The sequence below is a fragment of the Cololabis saira genome, chromosome 21, assembly GCF_033807715.1.
Source record: "Cololabis saira isolate AMF1-May2022 chromosome 21, fColSai1.1, whole genome shotgun sequence".
NCBI lineage: Eukaryota > Metazoa > Chordata > Actinopteri > Beloniformes > Belonidae > Cololabis > Cololabis saira.
Genome location: NC_084607.1, coordinates 34,419,474 through 34,437,310, shown reverse-complemented (window position 1 = coordinate 34,437,310; position 17,837 = coordinate 34,419,474). Strand labels below are relative to the sequence as shown.

The following is a 17,837-nucleotide window of genomic DNA, read 5'->3' as shown; positions in this document are numbered from 1 at the left end:
AGATTGTACTTCAACATTAATCTTGACATTTCAACATTTTTCTCGACATTTCGACTTTTTTATCTTTTCATTACAAGCAAAAAAATCTTGTTCCACTGGCCGATTTTTTCTACTTATTTTCAGTGAAAATCTACTTGAAACAGGTGAAAATAGTCAAATAACAAGTTATTTTTCCAGTAATGACACTTGTTTTAAGTGTAATGAGATTTGTTTGACTAAAAATGAGACATTTTTGTAGAAATAAGACAAATATCCTTGTTAAGATTTTGAGTTTTTGCAGTGTAAACATTGTTCATAGGGAAGGCTCAGGTGAAGCTTATTACCATTTACAAATTCATAATGAGTGGGAGAAGTTCCAGACCAACCAGCCTCTCCAAACACAAGAACCCCTTGGAGACGGTGACGGTCTTGATACCAGTCCTCAGCCGTGATCAGTCCTCAAACTTCATGACTCCATGGAAGCCGTCGTAGGTGAAGGGCTCCAGAACCGGACTGCAGGTCTCATCAGCCAAGCAGGCCATCCTGTTGGTCTCACAGCTGTCCTCGGCCCCGGGACGCACGTACACGGAGTCTGGTGAGTGGATGGACGGGTCCTCGTCAAAGTAGTTATGAGGTCGCAGCAGCACCCCGCCCCCGTTCCCCACCGTCACCGTGTTAGGGATGTCCTCAGCATGGGGGATGTGAAGGAAACCAGCGGTTACCCAGGCAACCAGGTCCTGGAAACACATCAGTTAACAGTAAACATGTGTACATACACTATTCATGGTCTCTACGTGCAGCTTTCCTGTGAGCGTACTTCATTTTCAATGCTCTCGTTGTCCTCGATGTACTTGCTGAAGTCCACCACTGGACTCCATATGTCATTCTGACTGTACAGACTGCTGCTGGTCTGCTCGGAGTCCTTGTGCTTGGTGATGGCCACCTTATACCTGGAAAACAGAGAGCATGAGCTTTGATTGGTGGAAAGGGAACATGTGAGGGGTTTTACAGGGAATTCAGAACATAACTGTTCTTTGAATTGAATTCAAATTGAATTGAATTGAATTGAGAGCTATATTTAAAAGCCTCTGTTTTATTGTTAGAGAGTCCACATAATCAAATGCTTTCGACAGATCAATAAAAAGAAGGGCGATGTTGTTTTCTATCAAAGGCAGCAAGCGCCACTTTTAATGCTGCTGTGATAGTTCAATTTTTTTCCTGAATCCTGATGATGTGGTGATTAAAAAAAAAGTAAATGAATCTAAAAACTCGTAAAGTTGACAGGTACAGAGAGTTTGGAGATTGGCTGGTAGTTACTTAAATTAAAAGGAGGAAGTAGGAATGCTGATGTCACATTGTGCTGTTGATAGGACCTAAATGCAGGAGAGCAGGAGGCAGGAGTTCCGAAAAGGGTGATTTATTAATCAAAACAAAACCAAAAGTGCTGCAAAGCAGGATTACAAAAAAAGAGAATTTCAACAGGATCAAAAAACACAAAAACCTGACAGGACACAAGGAGGGTAGAAACAGTACGGACCAGCGGGGAGCAAGGGAAAGACCAGACCAGATATACAGAAAGGTTGACGAAACACGGGTGAGAACAATCAGGGCACATGGAACCAGGGAAGTCAAGACAAAACTGAAACACAAAGACACGGGTTTCAAGATAGAACCGGAACTGAAACAAACCGTGACAGCTGATTTCCAAATCAAAAAAATGTCATTATCTAATAAAGTGAGATTAAAAATGTAGGTGAAGGGTTCTGCTGTAAAGTCAGCAGCAATTAAAAAATAAAACATGGGTCAATAAAATCTGGACCATGTCCTTTTCATGTCCTGAAATGTGAGAGCTTTATGTGTTTTCCAAAGCATCAAGCGGTGATACTGAAGCAATACTGTCTTGTGAAGCAGGAATTTGGCTACAGAACCTGAAAATATGAAATCGAAACTGTATTTCATTTTTATCCACAACCATAGATGAATCACTTACAATGTAACTGGGAAAAAAAACGAGATTTTTCACTCGCTGATACTGATTTGATGACTTTCCAAACCATTTGGGGGCATTTGAGCTATTAGAAATGATTGATAAATGATATTCTAACTCTGTCTTTTTTACTAATGAGGTGCATTTGTTTCTTTCTAAATGTGAACCAATCATCACCAAGACCAGCTGATCTTGCTTTTGCCCATAATACATACATTATATACATACAGTACATACATAGTTTCCCATTGAGGGAGAAATAAAGGATAATCTAATCTAATCTAATTAATGACAGATGAAAGTTCAGAGGTAAATTGATTTACAATGTTACCAAAGCTCTCATAGAATTATGACCAAACCGTTTCCACATCTGGCATCAATTTTACTGTACTCCAATTGTAACGATGTTAATAAAATCAAATCCTTGCTCCTAAAAGTCTTTTGAATCCCTCTTTATAATGATTGGATTTCCTTTATAAAATCTATTTTTTCTAACAGCAGCCACAGTGCAGTGGTCGTTTAAGAACAAAAAAACACCAGGTGCTGTATATTTATGTGGAACATTTGCTTAAATCAGGTCAGTTGAAGTAGACTTTTCCTGATACTTGGTATTTGGGGGATTAGTAGAAACGATCACTTGAGTAAGTAAAAAATACAATTCTGAGAAAAAAAGTCAGAATTCTGACAGCAAACCTGCCACCTTTGGTTGCTTTGTCGCAACGATTAAAACTATAGAGAGTATGCATTGACGTCACTTCCCCACTGGACCAGCCCCCTTAAGGTGTCAGTATGCTTCTGCGTCACACACACGCAGAGCACACGGCGCAGCCGTGACGCCGTCACGAACCGTTCAGACTTCTCCGTCTCTCCATTTGGTCGCGGTGCAGTACCCCCCGCGGCCACTAGTTAGCGATCTTTTTCTGAATGGTTTATCCGACTTTTTCTGGTCACAGTAAATCAAAGAAATAAGGACAACTATTGTGCAAAAAACAAAAACAAAAAAAATCACACATAAACGAAGAAAAAAGCCCTGGAAGTTCACTACTGCTTCAAACCGGAAACCGGAAATGCTTCGCTTTCAAACGAACCAATCACAGCCCTCTCGGTCTGCGTGTGGTCGGCGTCTCCTCGACGCGTAGTTACAATTTTCGGGAGGTGCACGTCACTGACGGCGCATGTGACGGCGTGTCCTCTGCGTGTACAAAAACCACACGCCGTAGACACGGCGTCGTTTTGACGCAGAAGCATAATTCAGCCTTTACTCACACTGAGTGGCAAAACATCAGCAAAAACAGCTGCAACTAGTGGAGAAGACGGGATAACAGCCGATTATTAGCTTAAGTTAAAGGCAGTTGGACTTGAGAGTGACCCGTACAGTTACCAAGAACCAGTGGTCCATGGACATTAATATTTGGTACAGTTACCAAGAACCAGTGGTCCATGGACATTAATATTTGGTACAGTTACCAAGAACCAGTGGTCCATGGACATTAATATTTGGTACAGTTACCAAGAACCAGTGGTCCATGGACATTAATATTTGGTACAGTTACCAAGAACCAGTGGTCCATGGACATTAATATTTGGTACAGTTACCAAGAACCAGTGGTCCATGGACATTAATATTTGGTACAGTTACCAAGAACCAGTGGTTCATGGACATTAATATTTGGTACAGTTACCCCAAGAACCAGTGGTCCATGGACATTAATATTTGGTACAGTTACCCCAAGAACCAGTGGTCCATGGACATTAATATTTGATACAGTTACCAAGAACCAGTGGTTCATGGACATTAATATTTGGCCACAAATCCAGTTTCCTGATATTTACTTAATTTCTACGCCGGGGAAATACACAAAGCAAAGCTTGAAGGCTTACAAAAGTCTTGACGCTTGGTCCAACTTCAAGGCAGGATTTGTTGTAGAAATTAAAGTGATGAGGACACCGAACTTCATGATTTGACCGTTTAACGTTAGCTACCCAAAAATCCAACATTACCTGATAAAAAAATGGGAACCGCAAATCCACGTTTCACTGCCTGAAATCCAGTTGTTTCTGCAAATTGCAGCGATCCATTTGTCTCTCTTAAGCTTATTTTTCGGCAGTCTGTAAAACAATAACTCTGATTTCTTGCTAAATCTTTGAGTACAGTCGATCGCACAACAGCTCTTTCCCATTTTAGAAGTTTTCCAGTTGTTCAAACTGAAAGTTTACGCTGCCACTCAGTCTTTCTGCCACTCAGTCTTTCTGCCACTCAGTGGGCGAAACCCGCTGTGAAGTCGCATCTGTGACGTCATGCGCATTCCCTCTATAGACGCAATATTATTGTCAGGAAAATATTTCTTATACCAAGTTTCAGAAAAATCATTACCCCACTTGGGTCTTACCTGAACCAGTAGATCATAAACTCATGGGGGTTCTGCCTGGACCAGGAATTCATAAACCAACTGGGGTCCTACCTGGCCCATGGGTTATTGACAGGGTCATTACCAGAACGTACCGGGCCCAGGACATGGCCCTCTCCTCAGGCTGGCTCTCTGGGAGGTGGTCTCCTGCAAAGCTGTACACCTGAAGTCTGTAGGAGCGCTGGTGGCCATAGGTGTTGTTGGCTTGACTGGCGATGTGAAGATAACGCGGTGTCTTGGTGTCGTAACGCAGGGCAGCTTCCTGTGAGGGTGGGGGGGAGAAGTTACACCAGACAGAAGTCCTAAAGTCAGATTCAGACCTTGGTGGTGGAACTACAGTCATGGAGAGTTGAGGATCAACACCTGCATTATGTTCAGCTGGTGGCTTAAAACATGTCAACAGTTGGTTAACACATACTGCCACAGTTCCCCACAGCTGGATTCAGCCCTCATCTCATCATGACAGGAAATAACCCCGGAGGAATGAAAATCAATAGTTTCATGAAAAGTTGTCAACAGCTGAAATGTTTTGTTATGCAGGAAAACATCTTTCGTTTAACATTTTTACTCTTCAAGCTCTTCGCTGTCCTGTTATGGTTTTGGATGAGGATTTAAGGGTTAGGGTTAGGGTTAGGGTAAAAAGGACAAAGATGAATTCAATGATTTCAGCTGCCTCATCTGTCGGCTGGGCAGTTGAAATAGGCAGGCAAAGGCCAAGCACTGACCGCTGGACGTCGTCATCAGATCTCAGTACCTATATTATCTACTGTGTGAACGTATTTTTACTTCTGTGAGAGTTCTTTATGGAGCTACAATTTGGAAGAACAATTATTGGTTTTGTTTAAGTATCAAGTTTGGCTTTGTTTGGGTTCAAGTTAAGTTGTTTGGTTGGGTGTTAACGCTTTACGTGGTAAGGTTTAGGACTTCACCTGGTCACGGTCCCACTGTGATCAGGCAGTTTGATACACAGAGTCTGTCACTGCCCTGGTCGAGCAAAATTGGAGTCCGGTTAAGGTAACCAAAACAAGTTAATTGGTTTGGATGTGGATCCGTCTGTACTAATACATCATATTGTGCACCTTAGGTTCAAGTCATCCATCCATCCATCCATTGTCCGCCGCTTATCCGTTCCTGGGTCGCGGGGGCAGCAGTCTCAACAGAGATGAACTTTGGGTAGTGACCGAAAGGATGAGATCGTGGATACAAGCGGCCGAGATGAGTTTCCTCCACAGGGTGGCTGGACACTCCCTAAGAGATGAGTTTCCTCTGCAGGGTGGCTGGACGCTCCCTTAGAGATGAGTTTCCTCCGCAGGGTGGCTGGACACTCCCTTAGAGATGAGTTTCCTCTGCAGGGTGGCTGGACGCTCCCTTAGAGATGAGTTTCCTCCGCAGGGTGGCTGGACGCTCCCTTAGAGATGAGTTTCCTCCGCAGGGTGGTTGGACGCTCCCTTAGAGATAGGGTGAGGAGTTCGGTCACCCGGGAGGAGCTCGGAGTCGAGCCGCTGCTCCTTCACATTGAGAGGAGTCAGCTGAGGTGGCTTGGGCATCTGTACCGGATCCTCCTGGACGCCTCCCTAGGGAGGTGTTCCAGGCATGTCCCGCCTCCCTAGGGAGGTGTTGCAGGCATGTCCCTCCTCCCTAGGGAGGTGTTCCAGGCATGTCCCTCCTCCCTAGGGAGGTGTTCCAGGCATGTCCCTCCTCCCTAGGGAGGTGTTCCAGGCATGTCCCTCCTCCCTAGGGAGGTGTTCCAGACATGTCCCTCCCCCCTAGGGAGGAGTTCCAGGCATGTCCCTCCTCCCTAGGGAGGTGTTCCAGGCATGTCCCGCCTCCCTAAGGAGGTGTTCCAGGCATGTCCCTCCTCCCTAGGGAGGTGTTCCAGGCATGTCCCTCCTCCCTAGGGAGGTGTTCCAGGCATGTCCCTCCTCCCTAGGGAGGAGTTCCAGGCATGTCCCTCCTCCCTAGGGAGGTGTTCCAGGCATGTCCCTCCTCCCTAGGGAGGTGTTCCAGGCATGTCCCTCCTCCCTAGGGAGGTGTTCCAGACATGTCCCACCGGGAGGAGACCCCGGGGAAGACCCAGGACACGCTGGAGAGACTATGTCTCTCGGCTGGCCTGGGAACGCCTCGGACTCCCCTCGGAAGAGCTGGAGGAAGAGCTGGAGGAAGAGCTGGAGGAAGAGATGGAGGAGGAGCTGGAGGAAGAGCTGGAGGAAGAGCTGGAGGAAGAGTTGGAGGAAGAGATGGAGGAAGAGCTGGAGGAAGAGCTGGAGGAAGAGATGGAGGAAGAGCTGGAGGAAGAGATGGAGGAAGAGCTGGAGGAAGAGCTAGAGGAAGAGATGGAGGAAGAGCTGGAGGAAGAGCTGGAGGAAGAGATGGAGGAAGAGCTGGAGGAAGAGCTGGAGGAAGTGTCTGGGGTGAAGGAAGTCTGGGCATCTCTGTTAAGTCAAAACTCAATTCAAACAATTTTAGTTATATACAACTATTACAACAGAAATTGTTTCTAGACACTTTCCAGAGACCCAGAACATGACCCCTAAGCAAGTATTATATAATGTATATTGACTTTATATCCCCAAAGAGAAATCAATTGTTGCAGCAGTCATTTAAGTCCCATCAAAGAGCTGTTGTAGAGGTTTATAGCTGTGGGCTGGAAGGACCTCCTGTGGTGGTTTGTGTTGCAGCAGATCTGAAAAATCCTCTGACTGAAGACATTCTGTTGCTGAATCACTGTGTTATGAAGAGGATGTTCAGGTGCTTCAAGGGGTGATTCAGCCATTACTACTAAACATCCTAGCAGCTAGCCCAGGGGTGGGCAACCCGTGGCTCTAGAGCCGCATGCGGCTCTTTAGCGCCGTCCTAGTGGCTCCTGGAGCTTTTTCAAAAATGTTTGACCTTTTTTTTTCCTTTTTTTTCTACTTTTTTTCTTTTCTTCTTCTTTTTTTCCTTTTTTTTCTCTTTTTCTCTCTCTTTTTCTTCTTTCTTTTTTTTCTTCCTTTTTCCTTTCCTTTTTAAACTCGACATTTCAAAATTTTTACTTTTTTCTTGAAATTGTACTTCAACATTAATCTCGACATTTCGACTTTTTTCTCGACATTTCAACTTTTTTCTAAAGATTGCACTTCAACAATAATCTGGACATTTCAACCTTTTTCTCGAAATTTCAACTTTTTTCTCGACATTTCTACTTTTTTCTCGAAGTGCATAATGAAAAAAAAAATCTTCCCCCAGTTATAACTAATATAGATACATGCAGCATGTGTTGCCTTCATTCTAAGGCTTATACAAGACTTTTCATTTTTTGCGGCTCCAGACATATTTGTTTTTTGCGTTTTTGGTCCAATATGGCTCTTTCAACATTTTGGGTTGCCGACCCCTGGACTAGCCCAAGGAAGGCCCTGCTGAGTAATCAGGTCCCAGGGTGTAATCCATGGGTATTGGCTATTTAGTTTTAATTTTTGTCACATCCATCCATCACATCCATCCTTCTTCAGATTGAGGACCAGTCTGGTTCCTTGTCTGCTTCAGGGTTGTTTTCAGAGGATTTCATACTGGAAGAAAACTCAACTGATTTTCTTCTGATCCAAAACCTGGTTTTCCTTCAGTTTATGGTTATTAATCAGTGATATTAAATTGATCTCTGCTTCACTCTTGACATCAAAGCTCATAAAAACATCTATGAACGTGAACAAAGATGAAGGCAGACCTGTTCTGTTTGGAGCTGCTTCTCCACCAGCTCAGGAACCATGGCGTAATGACCTGGTATCCACGGCACTGACGTGTTGACAAACTTCATGTCCTTGGTCTGGAACACATTCTTCACTCCTGTAGAGAAACAACACATTTCTAACATTTACAATTATTTCAAGCAGTTTACTGCACATTTCAGGTCAAGAACTGATGAGGCATTGTAACAGCACCGTGGTCGACCTGAATATCAGCTTCCTACCCCCCCTGCAGAAGACGACACCTTGGAAGTTGCCTCAAACAGACTTGGAACACTAGAGCACCCCATGGGGTTATTTGGAACTTAGTGACAGTCATGCCAAATGCCCGATGGGGACATTTGGCCACAGATCACATCCAACTGTAAATTACTTTTCGTCTGTCACTTGGCTTGTGTATTCCCTGCCTTTTGCGCCTTGAATTTATGGTATAAAAGTCTTGTGGTCGAGCCACTCTGGGTCGGCATATCAACCAGACTCTGGTCTGTCTAGATCCGCTCACCGCCGGCTGAATAAAAACTCACTACTCACAAGCGGACTTCTGAACTGGTTTTGATAAATTCCTCGACAGGTCAAGAACATTTAAAGCTGTAGTTTTAATATGTTTGGAACCACATCTGAGTAAATGATCCTAGCCCAAAGAATTGAATCACTTTCACTTCAACTATACGGGGGCAATTATTATGCGTCTCATCAGGTAAAATGATTTCAAACCATTAATTTAGAGAGCACTCTGGGTGTGGTGATTGGATTGAAAGTTTGGCTATGGTGGACAACCTGCTGCCATTGTTTAAGCTACTTAGAACTTTACATCTGAGCTGTAGGTAAAGACTTAACCCTAACCCTAGATAGATAGATTCATACTAGTATTAACGTTGTTATGCTCCATACAATAGTTTTTGGATTAACTGAGGTTGGGTGGAGTCAGGTAAGCCAGGATGAGGTTGAGTCCCCACAACTGGGCTTCAGAGTCGTCTTTCAGAAACCTGGTGACATCTGTTGTCAGAAAATTTCAGAACTGTGCAGGAGAACTGAACTTTGGTTTTCAATGACTGTAGAACATTGAACTCCAAATGGCTTGGACACGGTTTTATAATCCTTTGATCGGTTAATTAATGATAATGATTAGTAGTAGTAGACCCTCATAAATCCTATGGAAGCATTAAAGGGGTACTTAGAAATGCCAAAATGATTTATTTATCTATTTACTTTTACATTCTTCATGTTAAAGAAATGATGAAAATCTGTTCATGGTCTCGTCTGTAAAGAGTTAAAGCACAGACTTCTAGAAGATGTTAGCAGTAAGGTAACTGAGGAGTTTCATCACGATTCTGAGGACATCATCAGTTTTATAATCCAGTTCTTTGCCTCTCCCAGGTTCTCTTACAGCTTCTGGTGTCCATAAATGCGGACTTGTAAGCAGCTGCAATTTCAGAAGGAAGACTGGCAGTTCTGTTTGCTGAGAGAGTTCTCAAGCGAGAACAAGTTGTACATAAATTAGTTATCTGCACAAACCCCCCCGCTTAAATCGTCCAACCACAGCTAGAGATGAACCTCCAGCTGCTGAACAATTCATCATCCATCCTCCGAACTCAAGCAGCTGCTTCTGATGACTAACCACAGAGACCATAACCAGCACTAAAAACTGAATCAGAGTCACATTTACACAAAAAGAGCATGATGACTATTTCTTCCTTATTACTTTATTCTCACAACAACATTCATTTTCTCATAAAGTTCTATTGTCTGTAGGTCGGTGATAAAACGACCACATTTTTACACACAAGTTAGTCCTGTTATGGTGGTGTTCAGGAGAAACACAGTAATCATGGACCCCCCCAAAGTCTAGTCTACTCAGTGGTCCAACTAGAGTCTAGTCCAGTTGGTTGTCCCACCAACATCTAGTCTACTCTGTGGTCCAACTACAGTCTAGTCCAGTTGGTTGTCCCAACAACATCTAGTCTACTCAGTGGTCCAACTAGAGTCTAGTCCAGTTGGTTGTCCCACCAACATCTAGTCTACTACTTTGTGGTCCAACTAGAGTCTAGTCCAGTTGGTTGTCCCACCAACATCTAGTCTACTCAGTGGTCCAACTAGAGTCTAGTCCAGTTGGTTGGCCCAAACACATCTAGTCTATTCTGTGGTCCAACTAGAGTCTAGTCTAGATGTTTGGCCCAACAACATCTAATCTACTCAGTGGTCCAACTAGAGTCTAGTCTAGATGGTTGGCCAAACAACATCTAATCTACTCAATGGTCCAACTAGAGTCTAGTCCAGTTGGATGTCCCACCAAAGTGTAGTCTACTCAGAGGTCCAAATAGTCTAGTCTAGCCAATTGACCTACCATAGTCTAGTCGAGCCTGTTGAACTACCTTATGTCAATTACTGTTAGTCATTTAAGCTTGGCTGACTTAGCTTATGCTAACTTCTGATGGTAATTAATTAATTAAATTCATTCTGATCAAATCAGTCCAAAAATCATCTTTTCAAGTGTCACAACTGAAGCAACATCTGAAATGAGGACACATGAAGTCCCACTGAGACCTGAGCTCTCTCTTCCTGGAGGTACTGGCATTGTGGGTAACGGCTAGCTGACTGCCGGTTCTCCTTGAAAGGTCCTAATATTGTTGGTGCTGGCTTTAGGATCCTTCAGCGCATCCACTCTGTTGGAGCTGATCCTTCCACGCACTACATCCGGCCAGAGAAGCCCCGCCCTGTCTGGTGAAAAAAAGCGGCCTGCTCACTCTTCAGGTTAAGGAGGAGACCTGAGCTCAGTGCTCAGGTCTGACTTAGGGAGGAGCACTGGGTGATAAAATGGGTAAAAAATCGGGGATAAAAATATTAAAAAAAAAGAAAAAAGAAAAGACTATGCCGTTTAGCTGACACTTGGTTAGCATAAGCTGCTGCTTTTAGCTAAGCTTCATCCTCAGACCCTTCCAGATCAAACCACAACCAGTCACTGTGATTGTTAGTAAAATTAATATGACATATATTCATAATAAGTGACTTCCCTCAACTGGTTGATAAGATATTCCTACTTTCTTTGAAGACAGTCCATGGTCCCGCCCCCTACTACCTGTCTGACTTCTTAAAGGGGACCTATTATGAAAAACATGTTTTTTCTTGTTTTAACATATATAAAGTGGTCTCCCCTCAACCTGCCAGCACAGGGGAGATAAAATACCATGGAATTCTGCAGGGTCTGCCCCCCCCGCCTGACTGAGTCTTCCAGTGTCACGTGACTTTTTTTGAGCCGATGAGAATCTGCGCCTAGGGTGACGTCACCCTAGGCGCTCATTTCCATAGGTCGGCCCCCGCTGCTGAAACCACGCCCACAACCAGCTCTCTACGCCAGCTGGAGCTCCAGCCATTGTTCAGCAGCGGTGGCTGTTTCCACAGCGGGGGACAGTTAAGATGAGGTTTTGCATCGACACTCACCCTTATAATAGGATCAATACCAACAGCACGGACCCGGCAACTGCACACGAGTCAGCGGTAAGAACGTTATTTTTTTATGTTATTTATATTTGTCTACAAGTATGATCTTTGCATGGGCTAAGTATTTAGCTTAGCTCGGAGCTCCGGGGCCGCTCACTGACTTTTTTTTTTTTTTTCTTCTGTTCATTTCAGATCTTCCAAGCAAAAGGCTGATTTATGGTTCCGCGTTACACCAACGCAGAGCCTACGGCGTAGGCTCCGTGGCGGGGCGCCTGGAGCGGAGAAGGAGATGCTGCTCCCGTGGAGCTGCTCTGCTCCGAAGACCGGGCGGTGGTTCCTCCTGGAGGAACCGCCGCCCGAGCGGGAGCCGATGCGTCGGCTGCCGCTTGGGCAGCGGGCTCCGTCATTTACTGTTGAAGGAGCGCGGCCAGAGAGCTGCTCTGCCCATCGCAGTTCTCATGGTCTCATTGATCAGGCTCGGATGAATGAAGAAACAGAGGATGGAGATTTCGCTAGGTTTGATTTATGTAATAACTTAAATAAATCACAATCAAACTAAGTTTTGCTCCCGCTCTATTTTTAAATACCACACTTGTATGCTTGTGTGTGTGTGTGTGTGTGGTTGTTAGTCTTCCTGTGTGAATCCGAGGTGACTAAAGGCTGATTTATGGTTCTGCGTTTCACCAACGCAGAGCCTACGGCGTAGGGTACGCGTCGAATTAACGCAGAACCGTAAATCAGGCTTTAAGATCTGTGTAACTGAATGCCAGGCTTATGCTCCTCCCCTGCTACACGTCATTCAGGGAGCCAATCAGCACAGAGCCTCATTATCATACCCCCCCCTTCCCTTAGAATGGAGCACAGAAAAAGGGGTTAGAAGCGGTAAAACTAGTGACATGGCTCACAGGCTGAATTTCTGATGTATGTAGAAAAAACAAGCTTTAGATTGTTTTTAAGACATTCAAGGCCTTTTTAAAATATACATTAAATGCCATAATATGTCCCCTTTAAGGCTGAGTTATGGTTCTGCGTCAAAACGACGCCGTGCCTACGCCGTAGGATACATGTCCCACTCCGTCGCTGACGTGCACCTCCCAAAAATTGTAACTACGTGTTGAGGCGACGTAGACCAAACGCAGACCGAGAGGGCTGTGATTGGTTCACTTGGTAGCAACGCATTTTCCGGTTTCCGGTTTGAAGCAGTCGTGAACTTTCAGTGCTCTTTTCTTCGTGTATGTGTGATTTTTTTTTGTTTTGTTTTTTTGCACAATAGTTGTCATCTCTTTCATTCACTGTGACCGGAAAAGTCGGATAAACCATTCAGGAAAAGATCGCGAACTAGCGGTCACGGGGGGTACTGCACAGCTGCGAAATGGAGTGACGGAGAAGTCCGAAGGGTTCACGACGGCGACGGCGACGATGACGGTGTAGGCACGGCGTAAATTTGACGCAGAACCATAATTCAGCCTTTACACATCAAAACACCAACTAGGAGTCTCCTGTCATCCTCTTCCATCCAGGTCACGGCTCCATCTGCTCGTATGGTCACCATGGACTTCAGATCCTTCTGCTCTGATATTCAGCTCTGGAATTCTGTCCCACATCACAATATTGACACTCTTCAGACTTTCACACCTGAAGATTCTTTTTTTTTTTTAAATGTCTTGTTCTTTGTAGTTTATGTTCCTTATTTTATTGTTTTAGCATTTAATGACGTTAAATTGTTTCATTTTGTTGTTGCATCTTTTTCCTACAGCGACGTTGAAAGGCATCTATGAATAAAATGTGTTATTATCATTATTATTAGCGTAATAAATGACTGTGTTCTTTAAGGTCTTTGTTCACAACTCAAAGTCAATAAATTGCCTAAAGAGCTTAAGACGTGACTGATAAAGAAGTGATGACCGCCAGCTATTGGCTAGCTGTCACTCAAATGGCCGCGCCTGTTATTATGATTGAATTTCTTACTTTATATTATTTTACCTGATGGGGTAGAAACACATCCAGCCCAGTGCAGCCGTCATGGATGTGAAATCTGACTCTGGAGACAACTGCAGGTTTGGACCCTAGTGGTCAGTAGAGGACCTGCAGGTCTGGATCCAGACCCTGGTGGTCACTAGAGGAACTGCAGGTCTGGATCCAGACCCTGGTGGTCAGTAGAGGAACTGCAGGTCTGGATCCAGACCCTGGTGGTCACTAGAGGAACTGCAGGTCTGGATCCAGACTCTAGTGGTCAGTAGAGGACCTGCAGGTCTAGATCCAGACTCTAGTGGTCAGTAGAGGACCTGCAGGTCTGGATCTAGACCCTGGTGGTCAGTAGAGGAACTGTTTTCTTATTTCCTGGCTTCATCCCAGAAGTTAGAATGTTGGTGCTTAGTTTTACTCAAATAAATAAACTGTTCTCCACAAAAAGCCAGAAATATCCCTGAATGTACATGAGAGGTTTACTGGGGTCATGGATGCCGTCATACTGGAGGAGATTAGGTATGAACCATAGGTAACGCCAGGCCATTTTGCTTCAGCCCCAACCCTTTGCAAGAGCGCGCACAGATGAAACTATCGGTGCTATATTGAAAAGTGCATCCCTGCAGGTGCAGGACGATTTGTGATGTTAACTCATACGTTACATCGAGAAGTTTTATTTAAGAACATGGAATATCATAAAGCTGCAAAACAACCCAACTAAAAGCGACCCAACTCAAACTTTGTTTGATTGTTTCTTAAACACTTGTCTTTCACAGCACATTTACAAAGCGAGCTAAAACCTAAATTGTATGATCGAAGACCACAATACTCATCACATTGGTCCATTTTCCAGAGATTAAAAAACACAATAAACAAAACAACAAACACTACACTACAAGTGCCCTTTTCCAGATAAATAAAGACTGAATTTTAACATACGGTTGATGGCGTAGGTAGCTGGAAACACTCGTCTCTTCACATTCATTCATTCACTCACAGCCGTAGTTCTGATTTTAACCTCTCTTACACTCAAACAGTTTAACCTCGTAAAGAGATATGAGTAATGATGGTTTCTCTTTATCTGTAGCCTCATTATATCTGACTCATGTCACTTTAGGAGTTTTATCAATAAAGGCAGATGTAAATGTACATCATCAAGGTCAAAATATGAGTCCAAAATTCTGTTAAAGTAACAAAAATATCATTCATAAACACTGCAGCCTACACCTCAGTGGTGTAGTTTTTTATGACCAAATCTTAAAACACAAAAAGCAAATTATCTATAAATTAGCTAAATGAAAGTAGGCTTAGAAAGAGTTTTATAGTCAATAACATAAGGAGCATTGACATATAGGCATTGTATCTATTGTATAAATCCTCTCTTGGTCACTTGTTTGCATTATGTGTGACTTCATTATTTGTTTGTAGTACGCTGACGTTGATTTGATGCTGCAGTTTTATGGAAGGTAGTGATCTACTGACGGAGAGGCAGAAAGAGGAACCTTTGTTTTAAATGCTTCTCTAATGTCGTCACACCGAAAAGCATTTTAACAGATGCAAATTTAATTGGACACGAATCGGATTTCTTATACAAAAAAATAAATAAAGAGAGTTGATGATATCTGAACTCGTGTAACATGGTTTGATCTTCAGATATACTCAACTGGTGTCCCCCCTGGTATGAACTGGTTAGTTCTGACTGGTGGCTGAAGTTTTCTTTTAGTGGCTTTAACCCTTGTGCTGTCTTTGGGTCAAGGAAGGAGGAAGGAGGAAGAGAATAAGGGAAGAAAGAAGGAAGGAAGGAAGAATGAAAAGAAGGAAAGAAAGAAGGAAGGGTGAAAAGAAGGATGGAAGGAAGGGAGAAAATAAGGAAGGGAGGATGGGAGAAAAGGAAGGGAGAAAAGAAGGAAGGGAGGAAGGAAGGAAGGAAGGAAGGAAGGAAGGAAGGAAGGAAGGAAGGAAGGAAGGAAGGAAGGAAGGAAGGAAGGAAGGAAGGAAGGAAGGAAGGAAGGAAGAAAGGAAGAAAGGAAGGAAGGAAGGAAGGAAGGAAGGAAGGAAGGAAGGGAGAAAATAAGGAAGAGAGGATGGGAGAAAAGGAAAGGGGAAAATAAGGAAGGAGGGAAGGAAGGAAGGAAGGAAGGAAGGAAGGAAGGAAGAAAATAAGGAAGAGAGGATGGGAGAAAAGGAAGGGAGAAAATAAGGAAGGGAGGAAAGAAGGAAGGAAGGAAGGAAGGAAGGAAGGAAGGAAGGAAGGAAGGAAGGAAGGAAGGAAGGAAGGAAGGAAGGAAGGAAGGAAGGAAGCGAAGGGAGAAAAGAGGAAGGGAAGAAGGAAGGAGAGAGCAGGAGGAAAGAAGGATAGGAGAATTAGGTCATTTTGACCCAAAGACAGTACATGGGTTAAAACTTAAAAAAAAAATATATAAAATGAGAATTGAGTTTGCTCAAGTTGGAGGAAGTTTTTTTGTAATGTTTTAGGACCTCCCGGGCTTGCCATACCCCACCTCTTACCCGCCACGTCCAGGTCCACCTTGAAGTTGATGAAGTGCGTGTGGATGTTCCCCAGGACGTTTGGCGCCACCTGGTGGCCGTGATTCCGCGCTCCACGGACCAGGTAGGAGGAGGAGATGTAGCCGGTGGCGTGAACCTTGGCCTCCACGGCACCGTTCTGGTAGAAGATGAAGTCCCACATGTAGTCGTAGTTCCCGATGGCGGTGATGGAGCGGATCACCAGGGCGCTGTTGGCCATGCCCCCGTAACTGTGGTGGAAGAAGTCGGAGAAGTGCCTCCTCAGCGGCTGGCCCATGTTGTGCTCAAAGACGCAGATGGAGTTCCGGAAGCGGACCGGAGCCGGCACGTCGATGTAGCGATACGTGTCCACGTACGTGGCCTGGTACGGGCAGTCCACGCCGCGGAGCAGCTCATGCGCGAAGCGGCCGATGCCGATGCTGGAGTCCAGGAACTTGGTGAGGATCATCCCCGGCGTGACGGAGCCGTACACAGACATGGCCTCTTGCACGCTCAGCTCGTACACGATCCGCTCCCCCCTGAAGCGCACGTCGAACACGCGCATGCCGGTGAGCGCGCTGAGGCCGAAGGCGAAGCTCCAGTCCAGGTAGGCCACGTGGTTGTCCTGCACGCTGAAGCGCCGTCCTTCCATGTAGAACTGCTGCGGGCCCACCTGGAGGGGCCGGGTCCGGGGCTTCAGGGAGCCGTAGTCCCGGGGCTTGCTGTACACGATCTTATCCACCTTGCCGGCCTCGTAGTCCTGCCGCAGTTGCTCCACGGAGCTGAAGTTCTGGCCGTTGTAGAGCAGCTGCTCCACGCGCCAGCCGGACGCGTTGGCGTTCTCGTGGTTCAGCAGCACCTCCAACCCCACCGGGTGGATGTACATGCCGCTCATGTCCCTGAAGAAGGACACCCAGGTCTTCCGGTCCCCGGAGCGGACCCCGCGCGGCATCTGCTCGAAGGCGTTCAGGGTTCCGGGTGGAACCACGCCGAAGCTCTCGCGCAGGAGCTTCCCCAGCTTGGAAAACACCTCCGTATCGAAGAAGTGGAACATGAGCGCGTACTCCCCGACGGTGACCGTCCGCTTGCTGGTGCGCAGGTCCATGTGGTACCGCTCCTGGGTCACGTCTTTGTGTTTAGACGGGTTCGGTAATGGCCAGACCAGGTACTCCTTGATGAATCCCGTGCTTCCAAAGAAGACCACGGCCGTGGCCTGGCGCTCCGGTTCTGCCTCATTCTGATCCAAGAAAGCCAGCGCCTCTGCCTTTTTGGGAAGTGCTAGGTCAATGAGGAACAGGAAGTTCTGGTCTGGTCTAGTGGTCTGCCTGGTGGAGATGTCCAGGTCTTTCTGCCCGACGAGGTACCGCTGGACCTGCAGGTACTCGTCCCGGCTCAGGTCGGCGAACACGCGGCTGCGCGGGTCGTGCTTGTTCGGCGGCGGGGAGGCTCGCCGGGCGGAACATTTGGGCCTCCTGCTGGAGTGGACGGCCACCAGGACGATGTTGAGGACAACAGAGACGAGCACGAAGAGGACCAGGGCCCATTTGAGGAGGGGGTTCATGCTGCGCTCCACCATGACGCCTCGCTGGAGAGACAGGCTCAAGTGTGAGTGTGAAGCAGAACCTGCTGCAGCACCAGACCCTGATCCCGCCCCAGACCCTGTTCCTGCCGAAACCCCCTCCCCCCTGGAATGAGGAGGTCTGGTTCAGCCCCTGCAGCCTTCTCTCCGCTCTGCAGGCTCCACTCGTTAGAGCTGCATGTTCAGCTGCAGATTTCTATCAATTGCTCGGCTGGGCTCAGCTCCAGAAGTCTTACGGATCCTGGACCCAAACAGAT

At 45.7% G+C, this 17,837-nt stretch overlaps 1 protein-coding gene across 1 annotated transcript; it reads right to left on the bottom strand.

Moving 5' to 3' along the window:
* Positions 1-243: 243 nt before the first annotated feature.
* aoc2 (amine oxidase copper containing 2) lies at positions 244-17,608 on the bottom strand. Its single transcript, XM_061712325.1, has 5 exons — positions 16,005-17,608; positions 8,075-8,193; positions 4,470-4,636; positions 797-929; positions 244-716 (listed from the first exon to the last, which is right to left on the bottom strand). Exons 1-5 carry the CDS (start codon positions 17,575-17,577, stop codon positions 432-434), a joined length of 2,277 nt encoding a protein of 758 aa, XP_061568309.1. The 5' UTR covers positions 17,578-17,608; the 3' UTR covers positions 244-431.
* Between the last annotated feature and the right edge of the window lie 229 nt (positions 17,609-17,837).